General features: G+C 39.8%; 1 protein-coding gene across 4 annotated transcripts in view; it reads left to right on the forward strand.

The window, feature by feature from the left end:
- Positions 1–13,448, forward strand: part of HOMER2 (homer scaffold protein 2) — a 115,545-nt gene that overhangs the window by 74,831 nt on the left and 27,266 nt on the right. For all 4 annotated transcript variants that reach the window (XM_044981120.1, XM_044981119.1, XM_044981122.1 and 1 more), the window contains 2 exons: positions 2,192–2,323; positions 10,996–11,088. In XM_044981120.1, the coding sequence (XP_044837055.1) occupies positions 2,192–2,323; positions 10,996–11,088 (225 nt within the window). The remainder of the gene's footprint in view (positions 1–2,191; positions 2,324–10,995; positions 11,089–13,448) is intronic.

The raw sequence follows: 13,448 nt of genomic DNA on the forward strand, positions 1-13,448 counted from the left end.
ATACTTCCTGATGGTGTTAATTAAACTGTCCTGCAGATATAGCTTAATTAGCGCATAATTTGCATATTGGACACAATGGTACATGTTGCTAAAGAAAGCGCCTCTTCTACTAATAGACCATGGTATACAGATACATTTTCAACAAGGAAAAAGTCTTTAGACATAACTATATTTTCTTTTTGCAACCACATGATTAAGATCTGTGCTAATGAACTGATATATATCTAAACCTGTGTAGTAAGATGGTATTTTATGCCAGCTCCAGTACATTCTTTACCAGATCCCCCTTTGAGGGCTGATTCTGATAGCTTTCCTCTTGTCCAATAGTACCTTATTTCATGAGACGCCCCATTGCAGTGGTACTACTTGTGGAGTAAGGTACTAATCAAAATGAGCAAGAGAGGCAGAATCTGGCTCTTGAAGATATGATTATCTACAGTATTGATGCTACAGTTCAGAAGTCTCCCAGATCACCTGGGACAGTCCTGCAATTAAGCATGGCTGTGCTGCTCATTTGGGGCTCCCTTCTCTGGAGTTAAGTATCAGAGGGGTAGCTGTGTTAGTCTGGATCTGTAAAAGCAGCAAAGAGTCCTGTGGCACCTTATAGACTAACAGACGTTTTGGAGCACGAGCTTTGGTGGGTGAATACCCACTTCGTCGGATGCATGTCAGACCCACTTCTCTGGAGTTAACTCCCGCAGGATCTCTGGATCAGCTTGCCATGTCTGTCTGAAGTGACGTAGTGGGGAGCAGAGCGCTGATAAGACGGCAGTTCCTTGCTTTGCCTACCTGTGGAGAATGCTTTTCTGATTGGCGTTCTGTGGCCTACTCTGCACAGATGCTTCAGCAGTGGGGATCAAATGCTGCAGGAGCGGTTCCATTGCAGTGACAGAGGCAGCCAGGACAAAGCAGGGATGAGAGAAGAACCAATGGAGCAGTGAGCGTGCTTGCAGATGGAGGGGAAAAAAGAGCAAGGGAGTCATTGAGAAGAAGGGGACAAGGAAGGACAGGGAACAGGAGGGAAAACGGAAAGACAATGGGAGAGAGAAGAGCCCAGAAAAGGTGGGGAGGAGAAAAACAAGGTGGGAAAGGAGAGAGAAAAATGAAATCAAAATTGTGTGTGTGTGTGTGAGAGAGAGAGAGAAACAATCCCTACAAAGTACATCCTTCCCAGCTCTAGTGCCTGACTTCCCCCTGCCTAGCTCCTTGTGTGGTCATTTATACGTGTGCTAAGTAGGTAAATGGCTACCCAAGGTGCTAAGCAGAGAATAATTAAGTTCCTAGTGCCTATGAAATACTAAAAATGCAAGTGCGTCTGTGAGTTCCTAACAAAGACACTGCCCTTCATCCCAGAACTCTTGGCCTTGGATGCACCTGGCTCTCACGCAAGGTATTGGAAGCTGTTAATAGTGTATGTAGAAGTATTTTTGACTGGTGATTTATTATAATGCTTACTGAAAGTTTTATGGGAGCATCTAATAAATACATTTATTTACAAATATAGCCATTTACAAAGAAGATGATAAAACAAAATATGGCAAAATACGTGGGTCAAAAGGTCTCCCTGGAAATTGGAAGATTGCAGAAAAAATCCAAACAAACTGAAGTTAGCAAGAGAGGAGAACAGAAAAAAAGACATCTCTGTCTAGAATCTGTAACATTCCTATAGAAATTGCAGGGACTAATTTTATATTTTTTCCTTGTGTGAATTATTTTTATGTCCAAAGATTTTTCCTGTAACTCTCAACATTGCCAGGCCAGCATTCAATCAGTATTTCAGCTCCTCAAAGAAAGCATTTTCCTGATGCTCTGTGAGCTCTCTTTTAATAGTAGTGGATTTGGATTCTCCCATCTACAGATGAAAAACATTTTCACTCATTTTCACCTTGCTAAAGTAATCTACTTCCTCTTTGATTATGATAGAATTCTAATGTCAATGAAATAGTGCAGGAGTAGTAAGCTGTGGGACCACAGTGGCATTTTTTTTTAAATAAAAAGTTATTGAGCATCTGAATCAAGTGACAGTCAAGGTATTAAAATATTTCATAAGTAGGTAAAATCCTTCATGCCTACTGCAAACTCCAAATTTAGACTGGGAACCTGCTAATCATTCTGAATAATGTTGTTGCTAGAATATGGATTTCAGATGTTGCTTCTGTATCTAATTATTTTTTAAACTTTTTTAAAACAGGTGATTATAAACAGCACAATCACACCTAATATGACCTTTACGAAAACATCGCAGAAGTTTGGTCAGTGGGCGGACAGCAGAGCAAACACTGTGTTTGGTTTGGGTTTTTCCTCCGAACAGCAGCTAACAAAGGTAACTGGGCTCATTTTATTTCTGAAACAGCAGTTGTGGTTCTTGTGAATTAGGGAACTGCTGACTGTCGGTACCAATCTGGTAGGAGTCTCACAAACTGAATTTCTCGGCAGCTCATTAACTATCTCTTCTTCTCTACATGCAAGTTGTTAAACTCTTAACTATCCAGTGGTTGCTTATAGAGTCTCAGTGAAGGTTACAAAGTTCACTTGATACCAGGATACATTTTAATTTGATCACTTGTCCCACTCTATAAAAACAAAAGGCTATGAGATTTTGAAGCTTAGTTTTTTAGAAGTTCTCAAATACAGTGTAAGCAGTTTCTTGGCATCTCTTTTCCTAGACTGTGTGCTAATTTTATACAAAAACTACATTAAAAGAACATGAAGGATACAAAGTGAAGCACTAAAATGTCAGAAAATGCCAAAGTTAGGCTTCCTATGCATGCTTAACTCTACATCGATGTTGCAGTGAAGTCTCTATCATTTTAGCAGTGACATCCAACTAACAGGCTTATCGAGAATCCAAAATTGCCTTCCTATGAAGTACACATGGCCTTGGATGTAGTGTAGCGGTGGACTGGCTTGGGTGTTGATGAGTGAATTTGACCCATAGTGGCTGGCCCTTTGATGTTAAGGGCACTTTACAAGTGACTATAAAGGAAAGTTCTTTATCTCAGCTGGTGTAGGCCTGTGCTTTTGGAACAGAAGGCTGAGGATTGTAGTTCTAGCTCCCCCATGTCACTTGTCTGCAGAACAGGGCTTGTTTACAATGAAGGCTTGTAAAATGTCCTGCCAACTCTGGTAATGAATAACTAGTAGTGTAAACAATACGCTCTCGCAGTGATCCAATTAATACTTTGCAAATGCAAGTCAAGCAATGAGAATGTTGGTTCGCACAATAAAAGAAGGTACTTATCTAACACATAGTTGATGTTTTAAGCATTAACACTCAGCCCTTATTGGCACTGTTTTATCAGTTCACCAAATATCATGTCCTTGGGCATTCCAAACAGTCTCCATTAATCTCCCTCTGTCTTCTTGCATGTTTTGGTCTGAGAAGTACTAGAGTTGAAATTTTAAAAGCTGCTTCTTGGGTCTGAAACAGCAAAGACTGACCACTGTAGGGAAAGGAAAAGCCTGTTGGATGTAACGTGTTTACTTTTAGTCAACTGGGTGACTGAATTCTACATGAACTTATTTGTATTAAATTGGTCTTACTGAGTTCATGCATTTTCCACACCATTGCATTTTTTGCAAATATTTCACATTTGCAAAAATGTTCATGCAAAATTGTTTTTGCTCTTGGGGTTACTATAAAAGTGTCCTGGTAACAATCTGGTTCTCCTGGAATGTTACAGGACTACACCATCCAGTAAAATGAAAAAATATTACCTGCTTTAAAAAACGGAGAACATATCTGTGGCAATGCTTCAGGAAACTTATCTCAAAACAGAAGACTCAATCGTAAAGGGAATGTGTACCATGGAATATCTTTCAGCTCCCATAAGAGAGGGGTGTGTGTATTAAGTAGAATGGGAATGTAAAAGGATTAAAACCTATCCAGAAGGCAGATGGGGTTGTTGTTGGATGTGCAGAGGGCAAACGTAACAATTATGCACCAAGTGAGGAATATATCTTTCTTCGGAAATAATTTTGGAGTGATTGCAATGGTCCAGAATTCAAAGGTAATAGTGGTAGGTGACTTCAATAGCTGTCTGACCACAATGTGGGATAAACTACCAACGAGACAAGATCCAGCTAAAGAAGCTCAAATGCTGGAACTAGGTCATAAAGGACATGACACAATGGAGATTTGGACTTTGCTTTTTTCTCTCTGAAACTGCCAAAAACAGATACTAGAATAGATTTAATTTTAATATCAAAAGGTTTCCAACATGAAACCTTAATATTAGAATGGAGTATCTCTGACCCTGTTCCTGTCTTCATGAAAATAAAGTCCAGTTCAGGATTAAAAAAAGCTGGAGGTTTAGTAATATAGTGTTAAGACACAGACTTTGTGAATGAAATTGAAAACCACATTGATAATTATATTAAGGACAATAGCTCACAGGATATACCTGGGGAACTAGATGGGAAGCCTTTAAAGCAGTAATAAGGGGACGTACTATCTCATGCCATAGTTATAGGGAAAAAAAGACATTGGGAAAACTGGGACGAGTTAGAGGAAGAAATTTTGCAGACGCAATGTGTCTAACCATATAGACTTAGTCAGAGAAATTAAGAATGTGAAAATAGCATTAGAAGGACTGACAACAATAAATAAATTTAAAAAAAGGCTCTACGAATTGGGGAACAAGTCAGGCATATTACGCGCCACACTGCTCTCTAACAGATGTCCCGCAGCAGCTTTAAGGACAAAAATGGGGTACTCTAAAGCAAGCAAGTAAGCAAAGGGATCAGCAAAGTACTAGCGTTATATTTCCAAGAGAGAGACACTAGCAGATATATAAAGTGGAAGATGTGGGAGGAAACATACTGCAAGATGTTAAAATGCCCAGGCTTCCCTGCATGTACACTTCTTTGCATGTGGACCTTGTCATAAAGGGGTGACAGGAGAGCGCTGATAAGAAACTGTTTTTTATTTCTTGGTCCCAATCTCCTGACAATAGGCCACAGTTACAAAGGTTTTTAATAAACCTGTCACATGACAGGGATCAGTGTCTAGGGTTGCCAGGCGTCCAGTTTTTGACCGGAATGCCCAGTTGAACAGGGACCCTGGCGGCTCTGGTCAGTAAGGCTGATCGGGCCACTAAAAGACCAGTTGGCGGTGCAGCGGGGCTAAAGCAAGCTCCTTGCCTGCCTTGGCTCCGCGTGGCTCCCGGAAGCAGCCAGCCTGTCTGGCTCCTAGTCACAGGTGTGGCCAGGGGGCTCCGAGCACTGCCCCTGCCCTGAGCGCCGGCTCCGCAGCTCACACTGGCTGGGAATCGGGGCCAAAGGTAGCTGCGGAGGTGGCACCTGCAGGCAAGGGAAGCGCACGTAGCCCCCGGCTCCTCTGTCTAGGAGCTGGTCAAGCCAGCTGCTTCCGGGAGCAGCCTGAGGTTAGCACCGTCCAGCTGGAGCCTGCACGCTGAACCCTCTCCTGCACCCCAGCCCCCTGACCTAGACTTCAGCCCGCTCCAGCATCCCAGAGCCCGCACCTCCTCCTGCACCCTGGACCCCTAATTTCTGGCCCTACCCCAAAGCCTGCACTCCCACCCAAAGCCCTCATCCCCTCCTGCACCTCAACCTCCTGCCCCAGCCCAGTGAAAGTGAGAGAGAGTGAGCGACGGGTGTGTGTGTGTGTGTGTGTGTGGAGTGAACAGGGGCGGGGCCTCTGGGCAGGGGGCAGGGCAAGAGTTCGGTTTTATATGATTAGAAGTTGGCAACCCTATCAGTGGCCACCGACTTAGGTTAGCTGTCATAAAACAGAGTCATTGTTCTCTGCTTTTGTTTAGCCATCTTTTGTTCCTTCTGCAGGGCCAGCTCCAGGCACCAGCTGAGCCAAGCAGGTGCTTGGGGCGGCCAAGGGGAAAGGGCGGCACATCGGGCTCTTTGCCGGCAATTCAGCGGCAGGTCCCTCAGTCCCTCTCGGAGGGAAGGACCTGCCAGCAAATTTCTGCCGAAGAAGAAAGTGGAGCGGTGGAGCAGCCACCGATCGCGATCGCAACTTCCTTTTTTTTTTTTTCAACTTGGGGTTGAAAAAACCATGGAGCCAGCCCTGTCCTTCTGTAAGACAGGTTTCCAGGCATGGATTATGTCATATGAGCTTGGGGTGGATAGTGTAGCTGTTGCTTTGGTGTAAGTTGCCAGCTACTTTGTTTGGAATCTGATATTCTTGCCATCTGCATAACTTTGTTGTTGTTATTGTAGGGCTGCTTCAATTCCTGTTTCCTGACATACCAGCTCTCTTGTAACTACTTCGGGGTTAATTGTTTGCCTAAGAAGCTTATTGGCAATAGGTGTTTGCCTTCAGCCCGGTAGTTTCTAAGCTGGTGATCTTCATAAAGAACCATAGTGAGGTGTGTTGTGATATTTTAGCAATGGCTTTCTTCTGCCCACCAGAGCTTTTTTTAATTGAATTCTTTGCTGTTTCTCCTAACTTCTCTGCCAATCCATTTGATGATAGAGACGTGACATGGCATGCCTGAACTGGTAGAGCAAAGAGAATCACCAGAATGAGCCACTCATTAATTGTGGGCCATTATCTTAACTCATTCACAAAACATAAATGGCAAATTTCATGCAGCCTAGTTTCCAAGAGCTTCCTGCAAAATGAGCTGGCAATTAAATATAAATGAGACTGGTTGGGGGATCCGGGGGGGCAGCTGCTTTATAGCTCTGGCACTGGCGCAACTTGTACTTAGGAGGAATAAAACATAACAGCAGAAATGTAAAACCTAAACATGTAAAACGTAACATCTACGAAAATACATATTTCTGTGGATGACTATCTACAGATTCAAGTGACTTTCAAATAATTCATATTATGAGACACCTATTAGCATGTTCAATTCCCCATTAAATATCAGCAGGGGAGATTCATAACCAAATATAGCATTTGTATGCTGCTACTGCCCAAGACCAAAAACACTTGTCAAGATTTGGTAGCAACAAATCCTTCCTTTAATGCAGCCTGTGCCCACAGTTTGCTGGAATGCTGTGAGATGTCATGTATAATTCATAACTGGTTGCAGAAGCTGGGGCTGGCTCTGAAATGTACTTTCAAACCTGCAGCAATGATTACCTTCTACCTCCTCCCCTTTCTCCCTTCCTTTGCTAATTTAGGATAGGTTTGTCAGCCCAAAAGAGTTCATTTGAAATAGCTACAGCAGTGGCAGTAGGGGAAAAGAAGAGTGTGGATGAGGAATGAGACAACTTTTTGAAAGACTTTAAATAACTAAACATTATCTCCACCCTCTAGAAAATCTCACTCACTACTTACATTTCTTTGTTTAAAATATATTTAGTAGGATCTTGCTAAGCTTACAATTAACCATTTTAATTACAAAGTACACATTAAAAGCAACCAGCTGTTATGCTGGTTTAATGACTCATGGCCTGTCCAGATCACAGAAGTGACACACAGGTTTTAATACCAATGGGCAGTGGTCAGGGGGCATAATATATTAACAATGCTCAGAAAACAGGATCCCTGTGATTCTGTAGCAGACAATGGATTGGGTATACATGCATTACCAATGCCACAGAAGTTCCACAGACACTCTGTAACTTCCCTCAGAAATGTCTTGTCTGTTGCTGATGTAGCAATTGGCACTGGAAATGGTGCAGAAGTTTAGTCTGCAACTACAATGGCTACATAGTTAGAAGAACAGTCAGGTGTAAGTCTTTCATTTCTCACAAGAGCTAAGTGCACCTATCAAACAGTGAAAAGCAGAGATTGTTTAGTGGAATCCAACAGGTATAAATTAGGCAGAAAAAAGACATTTCTAAAGAGGAAACAGCAAAACTGTTTATGCACAGAATGCTAACAAATGCATAAAGTAACAAACTGAACAAATAGAGAATATTTTTCATTATAATTTCAGTTACAATAACCTTTAACTCTAGCCACAGTAGTGAGTAAAAATAATTCAGAAATGTGACTGTTTTTAAAGTGAAGATGTCCCTTTAAGTTGGCGGACAATTCCTTTGTTGGGCTTTGCTGCTAGAAGCACATTTATTTAAATAAAATTTATTAGTAAACTTTAGCCTTGACTAAAAATCACACAGCTAGACTGAGATCATTGTTGATTATATTTTAAAGAATGTGGGGAGGGTGCTTCATATGTTCACACATGTTTTTATATGGAACTGTGGGAAATGTTCTCTTCACAGCACACATTATTTTTCAGAGCGGTCATCTCTGTCCATTATGAGGATAGTTTCAGAAATCAATTTTGAAAGATTACTTTTTTCCAGTTTTTCATCTTTTTTTCTAGTGCACTTAGACTCAGAGGAATTTTGATACAGATTTATTGTAAGAGAGCGACTCAGTACAACAATATAAACTGTATGCTGACTTAAAAATACCCAAGTCTGGAGCTTATTTTTGACACAGTGTGCTAGAAATAATCTTCTTATAGATGTTTTGGTCTAACAACAGTTGCAACATAAAATGTATTTTACCTAGAAAATACCTAGAAAAGCCAGGGTTTCATGACTCAAGGACAAAACATAGTGCAGTTGAATTCAGTGAGTGTTATAGGTCTACAGATATAGTTGAATCACATATATACTACCTGTATGTTCCCTCAAATAGTAAACTCTTTTCATATGCAACTCCACCTGAAGGTGGCTGGACTCTGTAGTTCAGTGTTTTCATATGTACCTTCACAGATCATATTCACAACTCTTTCTATATTATATCTGAAATTCCCCTTGGCTTTAAGCACATGCGTGCCCATCCAATGGAATCCTACGATGACATATGTTTAATGGTAATTTCCACTCACTCTGTGTGTGTGTGTGTGTGTGTGTGTGTGTGTGTGTGTGTGTGTGTTTTATATCATGTGTTAACTACCGATGCAGTTTTTTTTTTCTAGGCTTGCGTAAGAGCTGAATTATGGTAATTGATAAAACTAATGATTTTCCAATGTTCTAGCAGCAATCTCCATGTTTGTTTGTGTGTGTGTGTGTGTGTGTGTATATGTGTGTGTATGTATGTATATATACACACACATATACATATATATATATATATATATATATATATATATATATATATATATAAATAAAAGAATGTGTATATGTAATGTAATGTTGTTCAGGATAGTCCAGTATCTTGTCTCTGACAATGGACACTACCAGAGAAAGGTGTAAGAACCCCACAGTAAATGTGTCAGCTGCTGAAGCATATATCAAATCCCTGTGTGGTCTTGAACAAGTCATCTCTCTCTCTGCTTCAGCTACCATCCTTGTAAATTTGTGGTGACAGTATTTACCCACCTGATAGAGTTGTCGTGTGACTGAATTCATGAATGTGTGCAAGAACTTTGAGATCTTGGGATGGAATGTGTGATAAAAGTGCTGAATGTTAACCATTGTAATGCCTTTGGATAGACTTGATATAATTTTGAAGAGTTGAATCATGTGGTTTTATCAGGGGTGTAGTCTGCAGCCATATTTGTGCCTCTTTTAACCTTCTTCCTGAGGGGTACTTTTTGTTTTGACAACGCTTTTTAGGGATTTCACCATTGTACTTCACAGATGACTGAGTTTTTTCCCTTTGGTATTCCCTCTTTATAATCCCTCTCAGTCCATCCCTCCCCTCCTTTAAACATCTTTCTTTTCAAGATATATTTTTATTGTGACAACCCTTTTCCCCCCTGCTAACACTTCCCTTGTCCCTTTCTCGCATATAGTTTCCCTTCTGTTCCTGGATTTTAGTGTAAGTGTAGTTTTTATCACATTTGAATGTTTGTTGTGTTTTTAGTTATTTATAGTTGTTTTTCATTATATATATTCTCAACCATCGCTCTGCCATGCCCAGTTGTTTCAGTGGAGAGGTGCTTAATAAATTGATCTATTCAGATGATTTTAAAGAAATCAATATTGGAAGGAGGGAGAATGAGCTACACTGAAGTAATAAAATGTGGCTTCTACATCTTGGATGCTATTTAGGGAGGGGAATATACCTGTCTGGAAGGAAATATGGCTGACCGTTGAGCAAGTTTCATGTTGTCTTCTCTTTCCAATATTAGAAATTTCTCCACAATAAATTCATGCAAGTTTGAACTGCCTTTGGTAGAAGTGAAAGACACAGTCAAAGTGTTACAGACACCCTCCCTCATACTGAATACTTTTTATTTAAATGCCTCCCTTCCCCACCTCTTGCAACTGTTTTTTGGGGCAGGACCCACAAAATTAAATGGTTGTGTTAATGATTGGGGTTTGCATATAAGACCAAAAGAGCAGAATGAGGCCTTTGATTTATAAGGCTTTAGGATGGGCCTTTCAAAAGCACCAAGGTAATTCAGAAGAACAAAGCCTACTGGAACTTGGTTTTGAAAATCCCATCTTTAGATTTAACTATAGAACCTTTACTTCATTTTTCCCTGGGGATGTGAATTAAGATGTTATGTGAACAGAAACATCCAAAGCTTTTATATCTTCAAACATTGTCTAATATCTTTATTTTTATCAGCCATAAGATAATGAGACTTTTAAGAGAGGCCATTTGCTCCCACATTCGCAGGAGTTACCTTAATTTCACCTTCCTGTTCCTTTATGACACCCTGTCCTCAATCCCCCAAATGTGTCTCAAGCTCATTTATATTCTTTCCTTCAATTGCCTTTCCCTTCAGAACAAAAGACATTTGATAACCCTTAATCTAAACCTACATCTTTTATCCTCAAACTTTAATAGATGATGAACATTTAAAAAAAAACACGTTCACTTTTCCCCACAGACTTTTATTAGTAATTTCTAAAGAAACTATGGAGATATTGCCCTGCTTTGAAAACAGTGACTGCCATCCCTTCTAAGGGAATCTGTTTCTAATTCAAATCAAGCACACACTTAATGTTTCATATCTAAAATTTAAAAATTCCCATAAGCGATTGTATGGTCATGGGGTTTTGTGGACTACAAAGAAACCATATAAAGATACTATTCTGAACAATTAATGTGTCCTAAATTATTTTAATAAATATCCTTCATGCATTCGGCAGTTTGCAGAGAAATTCCAGGATGTAAAAGAAGCTGCCAAACTAGCAAGAGACAGATCTCAAGAGAAAATTGAGACCTCAAGCAATCATTCCCAAGTAAGTCACTTTTCTGTAATGTTATATACACACGCACATGGAGGAAAAATGATTTGAGACTAGATTCAACAGTGGAATATACCTGCTTCTGGCAGCTAGTTTGAAGTGTCAGCAAAGAAGATTGTTAAATATCATTGTTAACTACTGGTCTTTAACATTGCTGGAGGACTTCTTTTTCATGTGTGCTCTCTCTCCTTCTCTTTCTCATTTAAATATAATAGTCTTTTCAGGAAGTTACTGAGTTATAATAATTTTTTAAAATAACAAGGTCATCTATATATTCTCTGATAGTTCTTCATTGTGGTGGTCACTGAGGACCTTGCCTCACTGTAGTATTTCAGCAATAAATAAATGGAATCTTTTGTAACACTTGCTTGGGCCAGTTGCCCAACCCATTTTTGTGTGTGGTTGGGACTGTGTTAGAGATCAGTTTGTACGATATCATGTAGCTAACGTAGTTTGAGTTCTCATGTATTTCATTATCCAAGTGATTCATAGATGTTGGGTGACTATAGTTTGTCTACAGCTAAGGCTTTACCATCCCTTACTCGTGGTGACTGGTGGAAAGGGAGTTTTTAATGTATGTCCATGGAGTACACCTGTCTGGGACAGGTTTCAGAGTGGTAGCTGTGTTAGTCTGTATCAGCAAAAAGAACAAGGAGTACTTGTGACACCTTAGAGACTAACAAATTTATTTGAGCGTAAGCTTTCGTGGGCTAAAACCCACTTCATCGGATGCATGCAGTGGAAAATACAGTAGGAAGATGTATATACACAGAGAACATGAAAAAAATGGGTGTTGCCATACCAACTATAATGAGAATAATCAATTAAGGTGGACTGTTATCAGCAGGAGAAAAAAAACTTTTGTAGTGATAATCAAGATGGCCCATTTCAAACAGTTGACAAGAAAGTGTGAGTAACAGTAGGGGGAAAATTAGCATGGGGAAATAGTTTTTAGTTTGTGTAATGACTCATCCGCTCCCAGTCTTTACTCAAGCCTAATTTAATGGTGTCCAGTTTGCAAATTAATTCCAGTTCTGCAGTTTCTCATTGGAGTCTGTTTTTGAAGTGTTTTTGTTGAAGAATTGCGACCTTAGGTCTGTATGTCAATTTGCAAACTGGACACCAGCTTTAGCCCACAAAAGCTTATGTGCAAATAAATTTGTTAGTCTCTAAGATGCCACAAGTACTCCTCCTCTGGGGCAGTTTAGTTTAGAAAGATGCCACTGGTACCCACTGTTAATTGTTTTTGTTAGAATATGATGAAATCAAGTTTTATCACAAGCTTTGTCACAGTCCCTTACAATAATTCATTATAATTTCAGCAAGTCTACAGCTAGCTGAGAATTAATCCTTGTTTAATGGGAACTCATTCATTGTGTTTTGCATAAGTGTTGCTTTGGAGGAAAGTTAGAATAACTTCTATTTAGTGATTACTTCAACTGCACAATCAGAAGAGCCTTTATGACATCAGAGAGAACTGCTTAGTGTTCATTTCTTCTGAAAATCAATCCCCTTGTTTAGGTCCCTAAACCAGACTTAGAAGCCTGACATTAGATGCTTTTAAAAAATAAAAACAAAAAAAATCGTGGCCATTGAGTCTAATGTAGAGCAAAGGAAGCTAACTGACGACTGCTAAAAAGTGTGTGATGTCAGTCTCTGGGGAGTAGGAAAGTTTGTACTTCACAACTTCCAGTAGTGTTTCTTTGCTCCAGTAGCTTAAACTGATTTAAAAATATTCTTCTGGAAAATTTTGCAAACTACAATTTTGTAAATCATTATATTTTTTCTCTTTGAAAAGAGACCGCCTTTTGCCCCCAGGGCACTTCATTGTGATAGTTATTACTGTTCTGTGTTTTAAATGTTCTTCTTTAAATATTACCTCTACTGTTACAATATGTGTATAGTCGAGTATGCTATAAAGATGTGATGCATGTGAGAGCTGTAAGAGACTGGTTTTTATTTCCTGGTCTCACTGACTTGACATGGGACAAGGTGACAAATAGCACAGAAGTCAGGGTCACTACTCACCAGTCCCAATGACAACTTGTGCACACTGGTGGTATCACTAGGCTCAGGTAGGAAGCTATCTGTCATTACTTAAAGGGAATCAGAAATGTTCTTGCTTAGTGCAAATATATAACATGACATGGTATATAATGTGACCTCTTATGATGCCTATATTTACTTGTACCGATAAAGTCAATGTGAAGATAAAGATAGGACTGCATTTTGATTGACAAGAAGAGAAACTTTTTTACTTCTTTGTCTGGGTCACAAACAGTGGCATCCCAGACAACAGCATTACCTCAAATAGGCCATGCCAGGCAATCTGCCATTGCATTTCGTGTCACATA

The sequence above is a fragment of the Mauremys mutica genome, chromosome 11, assembly GCF_020497125.1.
Source record: "Mauremys mutica isolate MM-2020 ecotype Southern chromosome 11, ASM2049712v1, whole genome shotgun sequence".
NCBI lineage: Eukaryota > Metazoa > Chordata > Testudines > Geoemydidae > Mauremys > Mauremys mutica.